Source organism: Sciurus vulgaris, assembly GCF_902686455.1.
Source record: "Sciurus vulgaris genome assembly, chromosome: 7".
NCBI classification, from domain to species: Eukaryota; Metazoa; Chordata; class Mammalia; order Rodentia; family Sciuridae; genus Sciurus; species Sciurus vulgaris.
This window is the reverse complement of record NC_136467.1, coordinates 40416664-40438918: the sequence shown is the minus strand read 5'-3', so window position 1 is coordinate 40438918 and position 22255 is coordinate 40416664. Positions and strand designations below refer to the sequence as shown.

The 22255-nt window shown below is 40.2% G+C and overlaps 1 protein-coding gene across 3 annotated transcripts in view; it reads left to right on the top strand.

Annotated features, from left to right (window-relative positions):
- Positions 1-286: 286 nt before the first annotated feature.
- TPD52L1 (TPD52 like 1) overlaps positions 287-22255 on the top strand; it is an 89796-nt gene continuing 67827 nt past the window's right edge. For 2 of the 3 annotated variants that reach the window (XM_079148278.1, XM_079148277.1), the window contains exon 1: positions 290-449. In XM_079148278.1, coding sequence (XP_079004404.1) covers positions 431-449 — 19 coding nt within the window. In that variant the 5' untranslated portion in view covers positions 290-430. Of the gene's footprint in view, positions 450-22255 lie in introns of all 3 variants that reach the window. The other variant, XM_079148276.1, reaches the window with a different exon arrangement.

Below are 22255 nucleotides of genomic sequence, written 5' to 3'. Positions count from 1 at the left end.
TTTGCAAGAACCTACTGTGTATCTCTGTTCTGAGGGATGGATCACTACTGTAAGCCCGCACTCCTCTCCTTTCTCACAGGGTATTTGCTCCTTGAACTGCGCTGCAGGGCCTTGGTTAGAGTCAGGCATGTTCAGTGCCAGAAGTGGGCGCCTTCCGCCAGCTGTGCAGGGCGGCCAGCAGGTGGCGCCGAGCTCAGAGCTCTTTGCAGCGTGGTGTGGACCAGGTGGACTGGAAGGGGCGGAGGTAACAGAAGCGGCCAGTGGTGGCCGCCCGCAGTCCCCCCACCCCCTCCACATAGCGCTCTAGACTAGCGCCTGGAGAGAGCGCGAGCGGCTGGGCCAGCTGCGTTCCGAGCTCTGCACCGCTGCATCTATCTGCTCTGCCGAGCACCGGGCGTCCCCGCAGCGCTCAGTTTCGAAGTCGGCCACCATGGAGGCTCAGGCACAAGGTGAGTGGTCGCCGATCGCCCCTGAGGGTCGGCCCCCGGGGCTCAAATGGAGGCGCCTTTTCTGCAACACCTAACTTCGCCTTCGGACAGAACGGCTTGATGCCATCCTACGCGTCCGGAACTCCGCTCCTACGCGCGCCTTCGGGATAATGCTTTCTGGCCAAACTCAAGCATTTGCTGTGGGGCCGGGGATCAGTAAGTGGAGCGGTCGGTAGGAGGAAACACTTTCACGGAATGCCCTAACCCTTTCCGCAGCCAGTCTCCCTCGTTTCCTCAACCTGGCTGGTACCCAAAGGACCTGTTGTCTAGGGTCCTGGAACAGCGTTCCCTTCCCTTTCCTGTCCCGGGAGTGGAGAGGGAGCGCGGCTGCTGTCCACCCGGCAGTGGGCTCGCGTCCTGCGACTCCCAAATTGAGGGGCGATAGGCGAGGTGGGACCTTCCCGCGTGGGGATTGGTCTTCAGGGGCAAATGAGTGCCACTGGCCCTCTGACCTAGTGGATGCACAGGTGCGGTGGGTTCACGGGATAAGGGAGCGATCTCTGCCTTGTCAGCCGCGCTGGGCCCCAGGCCGAGGTCTGGCCGCCCGCTCCGTGCGCTGCCCGGGCCGCGGGCTGGAGGAACCAGCGGCGTCTTCACGAAGGCTGGCTTTATATCTTAGGGTCACGCTTGGACCAGGGTTGGGAAGCTCCTATTGAATCGTCCAAGAATGGAAATAAACGCACGGTGGAAAGGGGGAGAAGTGGGCGGCTGTGGAGCGAGGGACAGGTAGGAAGGAAATTGACTTAGGAGCCAACATTGGGAGCAAAATCCGAAGGAATGGGTTGCGGAGTTCAGCCTGTACCACAATCTCGGCTACCTTTCTTCAGGCTGCAGGGAAGACTGTGTTTTTAAAACATAAATAAAAGTCCATTTAAAAGGAAGAGGTCCACGACCCCATGCACGCGCCCTCTAGGGGCAGAAGCGTCCTCAAGGGGGGCGATTTGGCAGTGCCCTAAGTCACCCAACAGGTTTGCTGCGGACTACAATGGTCTGAACAGCAGGAACCCTACTCTTTGGTTCCATTAGCCAAGATCCTGCTCGGAAAGCTTGGCTTCCAGTATTCCTCTCGTGTTATGTAAATAGGAAGGGGGAATTCAACCAAAGGTGGACGTTGTCAGAGTTAAAGAAAAAGTTATCCAGTGATATTTGTTATGGCACTTTAAAAAGACTGTTCAGGACCATGGAAATAACTGTTGGGACCAGAGATTGAGCTTAACTCCAAATATGGCATGAGCAGGTGGGACTGTACAGCCAAGGGGTAGTGTGGGAGTCCGTGGGTGGAAGATTACTAAGAGGTAACATCAGGGGTAAAGGGGATTCCGACTAAACGCATCCAACAGGATTCTTGCAGAAATGCAGCCAGTGTGATCAGATATCATGGGGGGGGGGGGGGATGGTGGAGGATGAGGAACCCCGCCAGGTATTGACGATGATCAGGTATGGAGGATGGGAGACTCTCACTAAAGTGGCTTAGCAGTGCTTTGCTATGTCTGAATTATGTCTCCCTATGAAAAGAGAGAGCACAGATGGGCCTAGGGAAGGTCCAGAAACCTGATGAAATTGGCCAAGCTGAAAATCTTTTATATTGGTCAAAGAGGCCTACGTGAAGGCCTTCACACCTGAACTGAAACAGGCAGAACAACACTGGAGATTTCCAACCCGATTTTGCAGATTAGAATTATTTGAAGAGACTTAAATATATTTGTCCCAGGGTATCAGTAAGGGGTTGATTTCAAGACCCCCAAAGAGAGCAAAACCCAGGGATATTGTAGTTTCTTATGTAAAATGGTGTAGTATTTGAATATAACTTACTTGCATGCTCCCATATATTTTAAATTATCTCTACATTACTAATACTACCTAATACAATGTAAATGCTGTGTAAATAATTGTTATACTGTCTTACTTAGGAAATAATGACAATAGAAAAAAGTCTGTACTTGTTCAGAAAAACAAAAAAGTTAAATATATTTGATCCACAGTCGATTGAATCCAAGAAAACAGACACCTGCAAATATGGAAGACTCCTGAACTCATTGTGGCTGACCCCACATCAATCAAATCAGACATGGGTATACATGAAAACTTTCCAGGTGATTCTGTTATCCAATGAGGTTATAGAAAAATTACAGTAAATAGAAAACATTCACCAAATTTCTGAAGATGTCTGAAACTAGATAGGGAGCTGCTGGTATCACTGGTTTGTTAACTTGTGAGCAGATATTTATTCTAGTGCATTACTTTGCCAAGCACAGTGCTAGGAAGAGCAGAAATGGGCTTGATTTCTGCTTCATAAAATATACAGTAGAGGAAGAGACAGACATTAATCTGATAGTTATGTGATATATTAAATGTACAATTGCCATGTGTTAATGGTAGGAAAGAGGGCCCGGTAATGCAATGAGAGTGGAGAAAGGTTTAGGCCTGGTAAGCAATAATCCAATTAGCTCATATTGTTTCTTGTGTCCCCATTTCTGTTCTTTGTGCTTTTATTCATTGGCTCATTTCATGCCTACGTTGTCGCATGAGGTGGGGATAGTTCTTATTCCTGTTCTACAGAGGAAACATGGATAGGAACCAGATTCCTTATTTATAACCAAATGGGTAATGAACCACAAGTTAATGCTGTGAGTGCCTATTCTCCAACTCTTTGACATTTTAGAAGAGGATAAAACTCAGGTCCTGCTATCTCTTCAGCTGCCCTTTGGTACTCTCCACCACCCCATGACTGGATGGACGTTTTTTGGGTGGGGAGAACTGAATGCAGGAATAATTCTGTGATTTCTAGCGTATAAGCTTCCATCTTCTGCATAGTTTATTTTAGAATTATCTGGAGCCAGGATGATTTATCTTTCTACCTCTTTCTCTTTTCACCTCAATCTAGAACACAGGTGTGTGAGGTTATGCAGGCATCAGCTAACCAGATGGCCCCTTGTACTGCTCAGGAGACCACCAGGATGGTATGGAAATTATTTGTACATGTAGCTCAGAAAATGCAGTAGTGGGTCCTGAAAATTTTCCCACCAGTGAAATTCTGCCCTTAGGTTCTTTACCTTTGTGAAAGACTAGATTACTTCCATCAAAACAAGACATTCTGGGGAGTTGGTAGGATGGGGACAAGAAGTAGGATTACAAGTGAAGATATTCAGTGATAAAGGCCGGAGACAGACTGGAATGGGAAGTCCACATAGGCGGGCATTCCCAGTAGCTTTCTACTGGAACTGGGGAATTTTGCTTTCATAGTCCCCAATTTAAAATGGTTTAGCTTAAGGTTTTAAGATCTTTGACATTGTGGTAGAGTCAGAGCAATCGCATTTTGAACTTTGATCTTTTCCCAGGATAGTAATAATGCAGTGTGATGCTGTCTCCCGATGCCGGGTGGTGGCAGTGAACCACAGCTCCTAAACAGCCTCAGAATCATCTGGATAACAGCACACAATCTACAATGGGCTGTGTTGCTAAGCTGTGGTGTTTGGTAGGCTAAGTGGATTAAATGCATTTTCAATTTAGGATATTTTCCGTTTATGAAGATTTCTTGGTATATAACACATCTCAGAAAAGAGAATTTGGTTAGGAATGGAGCATTTTCCTGACAGTCTTTTAAAATAAAAACTCTGTGATTCTTTTAAACTACCTTTCAATTTTGTTTTACTGTAAATCATAGTAACTTTGTTATTTTTGCTTTTTCCAAAGTCTTTAATGCTAAAAGTAAAACTTCTTTTTAACACTTTTATGTATTAAAATTAATAGCTGTATTAGTTTTCTATGTCTGCTGCTACAAATCACCACAAACTTGCTGGCTAAAAACAACAGAAATTTATTTTACAATTCTAGAGACCAGAAGTCTAAAATCACTGTCACTGGGAAAAGTCATGGTATTGGCAGGGCCAGACTCCCTTCAGAGAGTCCACAAAAGGATCTGTTCCTTGCCTCTCTCCGGTTTCTGGTGGCTGCCAGCCTGTCCTGGCCACTTCACCCAATCTCTGCCTCCACAGTACTTTGTCTTCTCCAGTCTGTGACAAGTTCTCGTACAGAAACACTGTCGTTTCTGCTTGTCTCATACAGAAACACTTGTGCTTTCATTTAGGGTCCTCATAGATAATCCTGAATAATTTCTCCGTCTCAAGAGCCTTAAAGTAAATCATATCTGTAAAGACCACTTTTCCATATAAATTAACAAAGGTTCCAGAGATTACAATCTGATGTCTTCAGGGGCCGTTATTCAGCTTATGACAATAATAAGCTTTTCTTTTCAGACATTTAACTCAGGAGAATTCTCAGAAGTCCATGAATGACATAAAGTAATAAATATTGGATTATTCCTGTTTGCAAATTCCATTAAAATGAAAATGTTGTATGACCTTACATTATACTTTGCTCATGGAACATTTATTTATTCTTATCTTGTTCCAGGAAGGCTTCAAACCACAGTACTGAAAAGAAAAAAGAATGTATCTAATAAAATCTTTGTGGTGGGGGGCCAGTCAAAAGGATTTGTCCTTAAAGCAACCCTATCCATCTCTGTGTTAAATTTCTGTGGTCTAAAGTGGCAAGCACATCAGAGGGTCTCTGCCTCAGTCACTTGCCTGGCTTGCTCTCCATGTGTGCAGATGTTCACCACTACTGCTATTTTTGAATTCCACCAATGACACCTTGAAGCTGTTTATTAAATTTACTGAGTTATCATGCGGTTAAGAGCACATAAAAGAGGACTTCAAAAGTGGATTTTTCAAGCATGTAATTTTACTGTTCACTGGATGTTTATGAAATAAAATGTAATTTATTTTAAATGAATGCATTAAATTAAGAGTTATCATTAATATACCCGAGGAGACAGCAGAACATTTTTAATGCATTAGAAGGAAGCTTTGGGTCCTTGAGGAATGATGCATTTTGAATAGTTTTTCACAGTGTGAATTGTTTATAAATGTTGCATTTTGATGTGGAGAAGAGGAAGTGAAGCTCCCAGAATAAAACCAAAGTCCACAAGAATACCCTTAGTCACCAACGTATTGTGTCGCTTTCAAAAGGCAAAAATCTGGCACTTTGCTGTAGTCAAATAACATACATAAACTGAAAATGCATGCCTGTGGAATACCTCATATTCAAATTTGCCTATAATTATTTGCATCTTGCCCAAATTACATTTTTCCTGACAAATATCTAAAATATGGACTCCTCTTCAATCCCTTGGAAATTGCAAAACATATCTTTCTTTCGATTAGAAGTTTCTTTTGTCAATCAAAAGCAGGAGCACCTTGTCAGGGATCTTGGAAGCAGTAATGGTTCATTCAGAAGAAAACAACAATTTGGGAATAGGGGAATGGAAGGGGATATCTTCAGGTTTCCCAATCTGAAAGTCTCTGGCTGTTGGGTTTTGTGGTTTTTCACTAATTTCCCCGCTATGAATGAGCTGAGAGCAATAATAATGAGAGCTAACAACAACATTGCCTATAAATATTTCCTAACATTTTGGCTTCCATAATGGATTCATTTCTACATAAGGACCTCAGAGAAAGATGGCTTCCCTTTCTTAAAAGTTAGGACTGACCAGAATGAAAGGATGGTTCTTGTCTTCCTTTTAAAACAGTTCAGGGCTCCGACAGGAAGACCCAAGGCATCATGCTACCTTCAAAGTTCATTTTACAGCATTGCAAGGCTCTCTTAAACAGCAGAGGAGAGGAAAAACTTTCTCTCTACCCTCTTAGATGAACTCTCTGGGGCCTGTGAATTAAACCAGATCAGGAGGAAAGGCATAAAGATTTATTTATTTTCAAATTTTGCTTGCACCAGAAAGAAGTGCTTGCTCGAAAGTGATATTTGAGAGTGTATATGCCATCTTAATTGGTAAAAGGGAGGAGAAGAAAGGGCAAGATTGGGCAAACAGATGACTTTTAAAGATAAATTGACCCTTAGGAGAACAAATGGGAGATATGATAGTTTTGTCACAATGTCTAGGAGATAAGAAAGAGTTGCTCCCAGGGAGGGAGATATATAACAGTTGAGTTCTTTTGGGAGACTCTGTTTTTAGGCAGAGAAAGATTTACTTCAAGAATTCAAATACCTTCAGCTTAAAATAATTCTTAGGGCAAAGTGGCATATTTTGGGGTGGCATATTTTAAGACCTTTCAGCCCTCACCTGTGCACATATTTTACCTGGTATGTGAAAGGCATTGCTGGCAAGGAAAATATCTATTTATTGTTGGCCTGTTGTTTATCTGGAATGGTTCTAGTCATTTTTCAGATACTTGGCATTATTTTTCATAGCCCATTCTTACAACATTGGTGCTCAGAGAAGAAAGCATATTCTTAGGATTAGGACTTGCAGTTTGTACTCTGACAATTTAGAGAATATGTGGAAGTAATAACACATTCAAAAATTCTTCAAAATGCGATTTTACTATTTTCAAAAAAAATCCCCATGCAGAAGATGTGAGAGGGCTGTCATTCATCACCAGAAAGCAGGTGATTGCCTCATACAGTGTGTGACATGCACTCTACAAATTCTTTTATGTACAGGAGAAAACCTTGAGGCCTTGCTTCCTCCTTTCCAGAAATTCTTTTGGTTTCCACAGATTAGGAAAGCCCTGGACACACAAGTAAGAAGTCTTATATATTTGGAAAGCAAATCTTATGTTTTAAAAAAGGAGAAGGTTTGAGTGACAGTAAACAGAGGTAAAACAAACATCTGAAAAGAGATTCAGACATGTGTTTGAAAGGAATTGGTGTTACCTTATTTTTACTATGTTGACCTAATTACAGAGTTTAGTTAGTTTCCTTCATCAAGAGATCTGGGCAGAAAGATCAATGATATCAAGCACTATTCTGAAATTTACAATGCATAAGCAACTTTTTATAACTTTTACTAATGGAGGACAACTCTAAGAACTTATTTTTATCCAGCTTTATTCCATATGTTGGGTATTCACTATTAAATTCTTTGTTTGCAGTTACCCAGGAAATCACAGCACATGAAAAAGTATAAAAACTACTGCAATGTGGAGATATGATCTCAGGAAGATGAGGAACTTGGTACTAGTGTTCTGACTGATGCTTGACCAGCACAAGGGGCTCAGTATCCTCTCCCCTCAGATGGTGCCCAGAGGTCCATGAACAGGGGTCTCCTCTCAGGTGGTGCCCTTTGCCCACCTCTGCAAGAGCTGACCTCTGTTCTCAGATTTTTTTTTTTTGTTGTTCTTTTTATCCCTTCCCCAAGGCTGAGGGAAAATAAATATTTCATTTAAAATGTAATAGAACCAAAGACATAGCTGGGGACATAATGTTGTCAGGTACTCATTTTGAATTTGGTGACAGAGAGATTAGTGTTCAATTGTTCTCTCCAGCCCCTGCCGCATACCAGATCCCATGCTCATTTCAGTCCTCATCTTGGATGACCTGTTGGCATTGCTTGGCACAGTTGCTCTCTCCGTGAAACAGTGTGTTCACTGGGTTTCCAGGACACTGAACTCTCTTTGTTTTCCTCCTCTGTCACCAGCCTTCTCATCTCCTGTGCTAACTGCTGGCAGTCCTTGACCTGCTTCTCTTTTCTGTTGGCTGTCTTCTTGTAATGCATGGTTTTGAATTTGACCCTTGTGTGAACAACTCCAAAATTTATTTTTCCAGCCTGGATCTCACCCCTCAACTTCAGACTGCCCACTGGATATGTCTCATAAGCATCTTGAACTAGACCCATTTCCCTCCTTTCCAGAACAGCCCCAGTTCTCCCAAAGCCATTTCAACTTCTGTTAATGGTAGTTCCGTTTCATATGCAAAATCTTGAAATTTATCCCCCTCCCCCAGGTCTTGTTTTGTCTTTTTTCTTCACTCTACCCATTTCTAGTCTGTCATACCAGCTCTACTTTCAAAAACATTTAGAGTTGAACACCATGTCACCACCTCTGCTGATATTGCCTTGGACCAGACCACCACTGGATAACAGTGAGAGTTTCCAAACGTCTCTGCCTTGCCCAGTCTCTCCTCAGTCTGTGATTCTCAACATAGAGGCCAGAGTCATGCTCTCAGTCATGCTGTATCTTGCCTCTCCTTCCTTCTGGAAGCTCCAGTATTTCCTCGGTTCACTTGGAATCAATGGCAAAGTCTTTATAGTGGCAAACAAGGGAGCTAACTGGTCTGCTTCTCTTTTCCCCACATTATTTCCATGATCTCACTTCCCAGTGTTCTCCTTCTTAATTCCCTTTGTTTGCTCTCCTTTGAATTTATTAATCCCTGAACCCAGAACACTTCCTCAGATGTCTTCTTGTTTGCTTCCTCACCCTCTTTACCCAAACATTGCAGGCCAATGTTACCTTGAGACCTGGTTCCTTGCACCTAGTTGTTGGGAGGCAGTTCTCCATAGGTCTCTCAAATTTCTGCCCAACTCATATTCTGAGTAAATACATTTATGGCTCATTTTCTGTGACCCATGTTTTCAAGGTTGTTTCCATAGTAGGTAGTCTTGTAAAATACTTTTTCCTTAAGGGCAAGATTTACTTGCTGTTGGCAGACGTTGAACAGATTTACTAGTAGCCCCCATGTAAATCAGCCCCCATATAAAGCTCCATATTACCTTCCTATAATCACTCCAGAGCCCCTGGCCCTCATCAGCCTTTTAGAATTTGGGCTCAGGGAATGCCTGATGTTGCTCTGGTTACTTCTGTTGCTAAAAGTAATATTGTCTTTTGCCTGTGGCCCAGGAGTCTTGCGTCTTACATCAGCATTCATGAAACTAACAAGTTAATTTGTTGTCTTGAAATTAAAATCTGGCCTTTCCGAATTCTTAATCCCTGTCCTGATTTGTTTTAGAGGGCTTCACTTTAACTCTCTTCTGGCTGAGCCTTTGTCTAGAGTGAGAAGTTCATGGGCCCACTGGGAAGTTGTGCTTCCTCTTCTACATCATGCCCTGGGTGTCCAAGACTCCAGAATTCCCTGTTCAAAAAGCCCTCAGTGTGTTGTCAGGCTTACACAGATCTCTTCTGCGCTGAGCAAGTTGTCAGAATGTCCTTCCTATTCCTGATAGGTTACTAGGAGCTGACCGATTTCAGGGTAGCAGTGAGAGTAGCTTTAACATATTAGCTAGAAAACCACATCTCAGAGTGAAGCTCCTGGACCAACACCATCGGTTTCACTTAGAAACTTGTTAGAAATGCAAACTCTTGGGTCCCGCCTGAGCCTAACAAATCAGAAATTCTGGGAATTGGCCCTGAGGATTCAGATGCATACTCATGTTGGAAGTTCTGAACCAGAGATTGTTCATATGCCTGTGTGTAAGGTCCCTATCAGTGCTTGTGGCAGACAGACCCTCAGGTGATTCCCAGGGATTTCTTGTGTTATTCACACTCTTGCATGATTCTATCCCCTGGAGTGTAGGGGTGACTTCTGACTTGCTTCTAACAGAATATGGCAAACATGATGAAAGGTAGCTTCCACAATTATGTTACTTGTATGACTCCATCTGAGCAGACTAGAGCCAAGACCCTGTTTGGGGCTAATGAAGTAAGCTTCCATGTTGTAGAAACCCACCTAGCAAGGAACAGTGGGCAGCCTCTAGAAACTGTGGGTGCTTCGTAGGACTGGAGGAAGAGAGGACAACTGGATCCTTCAGTTCTGTAGCTGCTGGGAAATGAATTCTGCCAATAATCTGCATACACCTTGAAGCCAATCTCAGTTGGGAATGTAGAGCATGGGCTGACACTTGATTGCAGCCTACTGAGATCCTGAGCAGAGACTCCCCCCCCAAGCTGTGCTGCAATATCTGACCCACAGAAACTGAAAAAATAAACGTGTACTTCTGTAAGCAGCTGACTTTGTGGTGATTTGTGATACAGCTGTAGATAACTAATGCAGCACAGGGGTCCGAGGGTGATGAGAGGGTAGGCCATATGACTTCCTTTGTGTCTTGCCTTGGGTTCTGCCCACATTAGTGATGGTTGTGTCCTGATCCCTCTATTTACAATTGTGCCACACAGAGAAATACTTATTATTCCTCTTCCCTGCATTTTGCCTTAAAAAAAGGAAAAAAATTTCCTCTTTCATATCATGCTGTGTATCTTCCTTTTTTTTATTTTGTTCATTGTCTCTTCCCATACCTACTATATTCAAGTTCTGCAAGACCAAGATATTTTACTGTGTTTGTCGCTGCTGAATCTCCATAATCTACAACAGAGTTTGATTCTGTAATAGGAATTCAGTCAGTATTTAGTGAACAAATGATGTAAGCTACAATTTTTTTTAAAAAATTCTACTTGTTCCTGGTAAATGCTACAATTGTTTTTTTTTTTTTTTAATTCTACTGGTTCCTAGTAAATGCTACAGTAAAATCAATGGACTCTTCCTGTGGCCTTTGCTCAGTATCAGGTAATTGCTAGAATGGTAAAAATAAAAGTGAACAAAAGTAGGTAAGTAAATGAAAAAGTTGATTCTATTCCCTGGCCTTTTTCTATTAGAAACAATAAATCGACCCTACATTTGCAGTTTTTACAAAGCCAAAGTTTACCTACCAATGTTGCTATTGAATGGAACCCATAATTTCTATCAGCAGGTCTCTAAAGGTTCTATGACAACCTGGCTGCTGTGTGTTTGTGTATAAGTGTGAGTTTGTACTCACACAGGGATCAAAGAGGAAGAAAGAGCTCAATGTCATCTGAGCCAAAAAACTTTCCACTGAAGTCAGTCATATGGTCCAAGGAAGGGTTTAAAGAGGGCCTTACTTGTCTTCTTCATCCATCTGAATTTTCCTCAGGGTACTTGTTTTCTGTTGTTCTCTGTCATTCATCTCTTGATCAAACCCTTATTGGAAGGCAGCAAAAAAATGCAGAAAGAGAGAGAGGGAGAGAGGGAGAGAGAAGGATTGCTTGAGATTGAGTTAGTGTGTGCACACTGGCCTGGGAGCTGGGAACCTGGATTCCGATCATTCTGTCATTCACTTCCTGGTCCTCTCCTGGCTTATCTCTTGCACTCACTCCTTACCGGAAAAGGCTGACTCACATGCCCTGCAAGGTCCTGCCTACCTCATTCTTAACAGGCCTTAACAGTTCAACATAAACTGCTTTTTAAATGTACATGTGCATATTTATGCACATATGTGTGTTTATTAGGTGTTCCTTAAACTGTATTTGCTTCCATTTCCCATGTGAAAAAGTTTGCAGTTAAGGTAGATATTTTCACTATTTAATGTAATTCCTAAAATTTTGCTTTGGGTGCATATACTTCTCATGTGAAGAATGACGACATACCCACATCATCCTTTTTCCTGTCTGTGATGACCATGGTGGTGGGAGGGGACATCAGGAGGAAGAAAACAGAAGAAAGCAGAATAGAGGCTCTGTCATATAAAGGGCTTTTGCCTAGACATGAAGAGCATGGGTGCTGTCCCAAAGATTTGTATTCATTTTCCCAGTGCAGTCATTTCTTTGCTATGTGGCCCTTAAGTTACCACGTCTCACTTGCTCATCCCCAAAATAGGGAAAATGGCAGCCACCTGGTGGGTTTTGTGATGACTGAGTGAGACGACCCATGTGAGGTACTCATGACAGGGCTTGGGCACTGAAAAAGAAAGATGATTTCTCATGTATTATGCATTGAGCAAGCCCTGTGCCGGGCTCTGAATGAGGCATTTGGGAAACAGATGTGAATGAACCACATCCAAGCTCCTTCCTTGGTCAGCTTGTCCCCTTATCTTTGTTGCAGCAATTAGGTGTTGAGCTACTACTTTTAATGTATTCTTTCATCAGAAAATTCTTTGGGTTGTCATACACTACCTGACACAAAGTTAAGAGTAGGTTTCTGGAGCTAAGGAGAGAGAAGTAGGTTGAAGGTAGAAATACATATACATATGATAGAATTTGGACATCTGGTTGGTGCACACAATTCTTTTCTGAAGAATATATTTTATCTATTAAACCACATTGAAATTTAACTAACAAGATGGTAATTTTTAAAAGGTCGCTGCTTTTGGTCTTTTACTTACTAGGATCAAAGCTTAAAGATACATACAGCAGACGTACTGATTGTTCATCATCTGAACATTTTGAGGAAGAACAGACAGGTTAAATGTTTTGCTCACATTTCATTGCTTCTCTCATAATAATTAAATAAACCATTGGGGAAGTGCCAGCAATGGTTATCTTTTCAGCTGGTGGGTCTTATTTCTGGTGTCTCATGTCTCAAATGTTGAAGGTAACAGCATAGGCTTACTGAAGATGTGCACAGTCCATGCACAAAGGTGCATTTTTCTGGATAGCAGGACTTTAACTCGCTTGGCAGCATGCTTGAGAATGCTGAGTATCCTGAGAAGCTCTTAATGACAAATGGAGATTTTAGATCTTGCCATTTTAGAGGTTTAAAAATGAATTAAGACACAAATGAAAACTTTTCATAAATAACCTTACTACCTATTCTTCATTGAACTGTGATATTTTATGCTATACATAATTATTTGTTTTATTTTTCTTCTGAAGGGGCAAATTAAGCCCCTTGTTATCAGAGTATTGACTATTTATTGCTATACCCTCAATGTCTATAACAATGACTAGTTGTTGGAAAATACTTCATAAATACTTACAGAGAAAAAAGATGAAATGAGTGGTATTGAGTGGATATAGCATCGTTATAACATTGGCAAAAGGCAGTAAGGGAATAGACATTTCAATTTCTATTAGAAATGAATAGTTCTTAAGAAAAATTTTTTGGAATTTTTATGGGGATTGAACTCAGGGACACTTAACCACTGATACACGTCTAAAGCCCTTTTTTGTATTTTATTTAGAGACAGGGTCTCACTGAGTTGCTTAGGGCCTTGTTAAATTGCTGAGAATGGCTTTGAACTTGTGATCCTCCTGCCTCAGCCTCTGGAGCCACTGGGATTACAGGCATGCACCACCATGCCCAGCTTATTGTAACTTCTTATAAGAACTCCCAAAATTAAAGCAGTTTGGAGTGGTGGTGAGAATTTTCAGTACTTTGTCATGGTTATTAAATGTTGTCTCCAATAATGAAACCCCAAAGACAATATTAAACTTAGGAGTTAGGGTGTGTCAACATAAAGACAGATGCTAGGATAGAACTAAGTTGCTTTTAAGAAAGGGAGAGTAAGGGGGATGTGGAGAGAGTAAAGGGGGAATATCCAAACAGGAGAGGAAAGGATGCACAAAGAATGAGGCTTGAAGGTATAAAAACAAATAGAGGAGAGAGGACAAGATTCCTGGAGACTGAAAAGAGAAACTTAAGACAAGATGCTTTTAATGGTGTTTTTTCAGGAAATGCTATAGAATAATTCCTAGTTTCAGTTATATTTTTAGTAAATTCTGCATTGTTCTATTGAATTTTTGTGGGATTAGAGCTTAAGGCCTCAAAAGAAATCACTGGATTGCTAAAGTATATTGTACAAAGAAATAGGTATTCAATTTCTCCCAATCTCCACTAAACAAACACTGAGGAAACTGTGAAGACTTTCCCGTGTGAAATGTGCAAAGACTCCATGTGTTTCGGGAGACCATGTTTTCCTGGCTGTTCTGATGTGCAGGTTCCAACATGGTGGAAGAGAGATGGGGGAGAGTGCAGCTGACGTGTGGGTGGTGTGCTGATTTTCAGTGCAGCTGAGAACTTTGGATTGGTAACACCTGTTCGAATTATTTCAACTAGGTAAATCAAAGTCTCACTGACAGAAATTAGAGCTACAATAGCTTGGTGGCATTTTCTTCTCTACTGTACATGTCACCTGTTCTGCTTAGCTAGTTATAGAGAATTATGAGAAAACATGTCCATACTCTGCAGGCTGCAAGTAGTTATTGAACCAAACTTGTAAAATACTGATTTCTTTCCCTGAATGTGCCACCTTGCCAACTCCTCACTGATAGCCTGCTAGGGTTTAAAATATTGATGAGTATGAATCTATTCATCTCCAAATTTCACTGACCTTTCAATGGAGGGTATTTTTAGCGTTTTGAGAATTTTAGGCAAGAAAATCGCCTACAGAAATACTTTAATATGTGGATATTCTTTCAGTTTCAGAGAATTCAAGATGGTCTGTAAAATGAATATCTAGTTATTATTAGTTTATTCTAACACAGTAATAAAAGGTGATTTTTCAGTGAGCTGTCAAGAAAGCTGTAAATTAAAAATGTATCCCTTTTGCAATCTCTGTAGTCTTAATACAAATAGATACAGTCATTCTGATAATCAGTTGTTTGCTTAGGTTTTGCCAGTGAGCTCTTGATTTGTGCTCTGAAAACAATCACTCTTTTTTCAACTCCCACAGCATTTTAAATCCATTTTGTCCTCAGGGAGCAGCATAATTTAGAGTTGAAAGGTACTTAATAAGTGGTCTCATACAATCTCCTCGTTTGTGGGTGAGAGCACTGGAAAGAGGCCAGGCCACTGACCTAGGCTAGTACCATGTGAGTGGAGGCACTAGGCAAGCGCTCCTGATCCTTTCTCTGCATTGGCAGCCCCTTGCTTTCTGCAGCACAGAGCACCTACTCATTTGTATGGCTTGCTGAGCAGAGTGTTTGGAGGTTTATTTTTAATTTAAATGTTCACATTTTATTAAAGTTTCACCCTGAACAAAAGTCAAATCAAAGTGAATCAAAGATCTAGGAATTAGGCCAGAAACTTTGGAACTGCATGAAGAAAATATAGGGTCAACCCTACGACTTGTTGGAACAGGCACTGACTTCCTTAACAAGACCCCTAAAACTCAAGAAATAAAACCAAGAATCAATAAATGGGATGGCATCGAATTAAAAAGCTTCTGCACAGCAAAAGAAATGATCAAGAGTGTGAAGAAAGAGCTTGTAGAATGAGAGAAAATCTTTACTAACTTCTCCTCCGATAGGGGCCTAATATTCAGAATATATAAAGAACTCAAAAAACTTAACACCAAAACAACAAATGACTCAATCTATTAATGGGCAAAAGAACTGAACAGATATTTCTTAAAAGAAGAAACACAAATGGCTAACAAATAAACGAAAAATGTTCAACATCCTTGGCTATCAGGGAAATGCAAATCAGAACTACATTGAGATTTCATCTCACTCTAGTTAGAATGGCATTCTTCATGAATACAAATAATAATAAATATTTGTGAGGATGTGGGGGAAATGGTACACTCATACATTATTGGTAGGACTGCAAATTAGTATGATCACTTTGGAAAGTAGTATAGAGTTTCCTCAAAAGACTAGGAATAGAACCACCATATGAACCAGCTAGCCCACTCTTCAGTATTTATCCAAAAGAACTAAAATCAGCATAGTATAGTGATATAGGCATGCTAATATTTGTAGCACCTGAATTCACAATAGCCAAATTATAGAATCAGTCCAGATGCCCGTAAACAAATGAATGGATAAATAAAATGTGATATATATACCCAATGGAATTTTAGTCAGTCATAAAGAAGAATGAAATTATGGCATTTGCTGGTAAATGGATGGAATTGGAGAACATCATGCTAAATGAAATAAGCCAGGTTCAGAAAGTCAAGGGTCAAACGTATTCTCTCGTATGTTGAAGCTATAGGAAAGTAAGGAATAAAAGGGGGTCATATCCCACAAAAATAGAGAAGAGATGATGGAATAAAGAAAAGGGATTGAGGGAGATGGGAAAATGGAGGAAATATGGTCATTGACAAAATTATGTCATGTGCATATATGAACTTGCCACATTTGAATCTGCCTTTGTGTATATCTTAAAGGCACCAATTAAAAAAAAAAAAAAATAGAAGGAAGACCAGAAGAATAGAGCAAAGGGAATAAGGGAAGGGAGAAGAGGAGTGAAGGAGGAAGCACTGGGGACTGAAATGAGCAAATTATACGCCCTGCATGTATAATTATGTCAAGATGAACCGCACTGTTATGGATAACTATCATGTACTAATAAAAAAAGTCTCAGATTCAGAAAATTTACATTTTGAAGTCCAGCTTACAAATCTTAGTCTATTTATAAAGTTAACAAATGTTTAATTACTTTTAAAGCAACTTTAAATAGTATGACATTCAAATAGAATAACTGACATACAAATTCAGTTAATATAGTATTCAATTTTGTATGTAAGTACCTATTTTCTGATTGAGTAACATTCCCAAGTACTTAAATCTTTTAAATCCAAAAATTAAATATAGAGGTATCATGAATCTAAAATCCTCCTAAATGTTTCAATATTACTTACAAATTTAGTAGGACGCTCACTTGAAAATCACAAGTTTAAATTGCTTAAGCATTTAAAATTATAGTTATTAGCCTGATGTTCTTTCTACAGACCAAATTTTCTTACACACAAAATATCAAATATTTAGATGCCTTCCCACAAAACACTAATTCTATGGTTTTTACTTATGAATTTCTTCATTTAGCATTTATCTAAATTATCTATGTACTAGGCAATGCTCTGGGTTCTACAAAAAGACCAACAGACCAAGTGAAAATATCTGTCTTTTTGAAGCAAATCTTCTAGTGAAGAGGCAAATAGTAAATAACACAAATTAGTAAAACATGTAGTATGTGACTTTTTGGTAAAAGCTAAGAAAAAATAAATTGATGAAGAAGGGATGAGAAATGTGTGGCTGTGGGATAGTGGCTGTAGATGATTCTACCTCTTTCTGGGACCGATACTCTATAGACACCTTGTCAGTTAATTGAGGGTATTTTCCCAAAGAGAGGGGTCACTTTCTGAGTATACCTGAGGTTCTTTAAGGACCGGAGATTTGCCTTGGGGTGTTGACCCTGTTCCCACAGGTGACCCTGATGCCACACATAGTCTATAACTTTTTTTTTTTTTTTTTTTGGTGCTGAGAATTGTATATAATAAGTAAATGCTGTACCACTGAGCTATACCCCTATCTGTCACCCTTTTTTTAAAATGAAGCAAAATTTAACTGTAAATTTGAGGATCTTGAAATTACTAATATATAAGAATTTGCAAATTAAATGTAGTATATAATTTTTAAATATAGATGTTCTATGCACATATGTATTTAGCTATTTCTTGATCAGATACTATAAAGGAGAATTCAAATTACAAATGAAAACATGAAGTTCACACTTTGTAAAACAGTTGTTTACTGGTCTTTCTAATGATGCATTGTGGTATCAAGAATGTTTTCTGTTTACTTGCTTAGAGTTTTTTTAAAATAAAGAAAGAGAATCATACCAGTTTCCTGTTCTGGGGACCACAGAATTGCAGCCAAATGGCTTACTATTACTGTAGCTCTTTGTCATTACTGAATGCTTTTCAGTGTTCCTAATTGTGAGAGTTCAGCTTACTTTTGGTGCGGTGAAGGAGGTTGCTGCTGCTCCTGTGCAGTTTACAAAGCCAGAACCAGAAGATGGTTTAAGGTAATCTTAGAAGTGAGGTTCAAGTCTATGCTGTGTGTTTCCCTTTAGAATCTGGAAAGACTAAAGAATCTTATGATAATGAATCCATTAACTTATATCCTGTAGTAATGAATTTGGAGTAATTCAATAGTACTCCTAATAATATGTGGTCTAAATGATTAGCAGGGGAACTATCTAAGGACTAACATCTGGAAAGACTAAGAGGTCAGATTATAAATACCTCCTCAGAAGGGTTTAGGAATAACTGAGAGAACCAAAAAACAGATCTTCAAGAACCAAGAAACATTTAAGCCAGGTGACAACAAAGAACTAAAGTAAATGGGGAATTCAGCAACAATTTCCTAGAGAGAATACACAGAGAGAGAACAAAACCAAGACTTCCCCAGCATCATGGGATTTAAATATTAAACTATGAATGGGTAAAGAATTTGGGGGTTTAATTCTAGTATTAAAAACATTTATGTACTCACAAACATTTGGTGAACATCTTCAGTGTTCTAGGCAATGTCCAGATTCTGGGGATGCAGTGGTGAACTAGAAGAGATGGTACAATGTGTCAGCACAGGTAAGTGTAGAAATACAGGTGTATCAGTTTACCTTGGGACTGTGAGTGTCATAGGACTTTGTCTACCAGGTTGTCAAAGGCCAAGATTTTCTAGGAGAACTGGGAGTGAGTCAGTGTAGATGCTGCACAGATTCAAGGGCCTAAGGGGTATTTGAGACATTAGGATGACTATAGGGCAGTTGGGTTTGTCAGGAAAGTGGCTTTGGGCTGCCCCTCTGCAGGTAACTTCTGGTTTGAACATCCCTCTGGTCACTTTTAATGGGCAAGCCTGCCCTCAGAACACCTGGTTTTAGGGAGGCATTAGTGTACTTCTTTGTAGCTGTACTTTCTAGAAACCAGTTAAGCATGAGGCCCAAGAGTGAGTAGGAGGGTGGGAGGCATGTATGCTAAGTGACAGTGACTGCCACGAATGGGACTTTATTAACATTTTTCAGTGACTGAGCAATGGACAAACTCATTTAAACTGAATCTGTACCTTTTCCAAGGCAGATGTGCTAACATCAAAAGTACAAAGAGGCTCTGGCACCGCGTCACCTCTCATGATGTGCAAGGACAAGCTGCCTCTTTCTGGGAGTCGTGAGCTGGAGTCGTGAGCCAGGCGTCGTGGGTGTTGCATTTTTAGGGAGAATGAGGTGGAGACGTGTGGCTCCCCCTCTAACAGCAGCAGAGGAGTGTTGAGGGGGTGGTGTTTGAGAGCTGGTTGAAGGTAGAAAGGGAGGGAACCTGCCATCTGGATGTGCGATGATGTTCTAGACGTTGGGTACAGCTTCTTACACTAGCCTCTGTTTCTCAAGTAAACTGAAAGGAGGGACATTAGTTGAGGCGGCTGAGGAAGGGAGAATGTTAGGATCTCAGGCTGTGCCATCAGACATCACCGGCCCTCCAACTTCTGGCCTTGGACCTTGGTCAGTAGCTAAGCAAGCATTGATACACAGGATTCCACTTCATCTCCAAATCCCAACTACATGGTGGGTGATGGCATCTCCATTTTACAGGTGGCAAAACAGAGGCTTAGAGAATTTAAGTAACTGTGCGCCAAGTACACAACAATTACACATATAAGAATTCACGCACACATATATGGTGGAGATGAGAATGCACAGACTGGTATTTTTTTGAGCACTTTATGCCAATCACAGTGTCATAAAAGGTAAGGAGAGCCAAAAAAGATAAATTATTCTTTGTGAGGAATTTCCAACCTAACTAGTCCTTAGACAATAAATGGGAATGAAAAAATAAATATTTGGGAAACAATATTTAGCGTGAAGAACACTGAAGTACCCAGAAGATTTCAGGGCGGACAGCCAGGAACAGGATTTTACAGGAGAACTTCTTGAGTGCTTGGAGCCAGGTTTTTGGGATGTAAGTATTTGCAAGAAGCACAAAGAGATGAAGAGTCCCTAGTGAAGTGCCTTGTATGGAAGCAATGATGTAGTTATTTCTCTGTAAAAGCTTAAAGAAAGTACTTTTAATAAAAACAATGAACAAAGCATTACTGGATTGTATGAGAATAAAAGTGGGAAACATTTATAAAATCTGTGGATGTGACTAATGTAGAACAATAAGACAGGGATCAAGTTTTAGCAGTCTTTGTGAGCAAAGCCAAATTCCTGGCAACTTGATTGACACTCAAATGTTGATTAAATGTAAAACAGATAATGGTAGTGACTAGGAATGTGTAATATAAGAGCCAAGTAAGGATTCTTGAGGTAGAAGAGACATATTGAAGGGAAAGCTTAATCTAAAACTGAAAGTACTAAATTATCATCTGTGTAAAACCTGGGAGTTTTAATAAAGGGAGAAATGGAGAGCATCTATCATTCTGGACCCACTTGCAGAGAATACAACTCACCCATCTATTTTAAACAGAAGGACTTTGTAGCAGAGCTATGTTAGTTGACTTTACAGTCACAGTACAACTCAAGTAGTAGACTTAAACTTTCATGACCAAATTTCAGAACTTGTCCCCAGAATTGGGACCCCAGGTTGCTGCTGCCCTGGGTACTGCTAAGGAGCTATTAAGATCAGCCAGCCATTGCCATCAGGACCTGCCTAGTCCTCAAACTGCTATTCTACCCTTGGCTTTCTCTAAAGCCTTGGCTCCGGCTGTGGCTCCGTCTCCGGCTCCGGCTCCTGCACATGTTAAAGGAAAACTTCATCTAAAACTAAAAGTACTAGATTATCATTTCAGTAAAATCTGGCAGTTCTGAGGAGAGAAACCAGGTATATCTGTAACTCAGGGTCCAGTTGCAGAGAACAGAATTCACCTATCTATACCTCCTTCTATTTGCACTAGCAAAATGGACAGGTCACACCTGGGGTTTTGACCCCATGAAGTTATGAATGAGTCACTGACAACTCAACCTCAGAAAATCAACACTTCATCACTGCCCTCAGCTGCACAAAGAGCAGAAGTGGCTGCCATCTTGCAGATTTCTTTGGAAGACATCTAACTGACCAAACCCAAGCCATGTTTGGCTCTCTGCCTCTAGGAGGCCAGCTTCCAGGACTTTGCAGAAAAGGCAACCATGTCCATGAGAAAGAATCCAGGCTTAACCTTTGCCAGGGGTAAACCAGAAAACTCCCTGCAAGGAAGAGATAGTCGGCATTTTGTTTGTAGATGATAACAAGCATTTGATTTCTTTCTACTACCAGTGTTAGGCATTGTATTTTCAGAACTTTGTAATTCAATTATTTTTGAAGGGAAAGCAATAACTTACAGAACAGAAATAGAGTAGGACTTTGAAATTAATAGGATAAAAGGGGGGAATTAACTCAAATTTACAAACCAGCAAAATAAAAAGAGCAAAGAACAATAAAATACATTGTAGGTATAAAATAAGAAAAAAGTAAATAGATCAAGTACAGCACTGTTACATTAAAATGTAAATATACCCTGTGCAAAGACTAAGAGACTCTTAGGGTGAAACTAAAAATGCTCAGTCCCTTTTTCTTCTCTTGTTAATTTCAAAGTTCTATTCCATTTCATAGAGTAGATCATAGATATTAGTAAGGACAGAGGGATCTCCATGGTCCAGTTAACAACCTGACCTAAAAGGTATTTATCATAGAACTTTATAGAGAATGTTATGTCCTTCCTCTGGCTCTCTTGCTGCCACAAAACATTTAGAAAAACCTGTCAAGTACTCGGCACAAAGAATAGCTTAAAAAATTCAAAAGTGCTTTTACAGACCACATTCTTTAATCATTTTCCAACAAAATTAGAAATACATTAAAATATATCTGAAATATTTTACCAACTTGGAAATTAAGAAACACACTGGGCCAAAAACAAAATCAAAATGAAAATTTTTAACAATCTAGAAAACAGTGGAGAGGAGAACAATGCAAAATCTATGAGACAGAGACTGAGAACCACAAAAATTAGTACTTCAACTAGATTAAAAAAAAAAAAGAACTAAAATAAGAGAATTTTAAAAGATGGAAGCAGGGAGTAATGATGTAGAAAATAACAATGGTGGAAAGGATAAATAAATTCAGTAGTTAAAGTTAGAAAGACACAAGCCTCTGTGAACACATTTCCCCAAAAAGGAAAAGTTAGAAATGAAAAAAGAAATGTACCTAAGATAAATTTTAGAAGGTAGAGAATAAGTACCATATAACATTTTGGAAACTAAGCTTTAAACCTAGAGCCAGGGATGTGAGACTTCTATAAAGATCAGATGGTAAACCTGTTGGGTTTTCCAGGCTGTACAGTCTCTGTCACACTACTCTATTTCGTCCTGATAGCACAAAAGGAGCCATAGACAAAAACAAATTGGTGTTGGCTGAGATACTGCAAAACATGATTAACAAAAACAGAGACAGTGCACTGGATTTCACCTGCAGGCCTTAGTTTGCTGAAGGA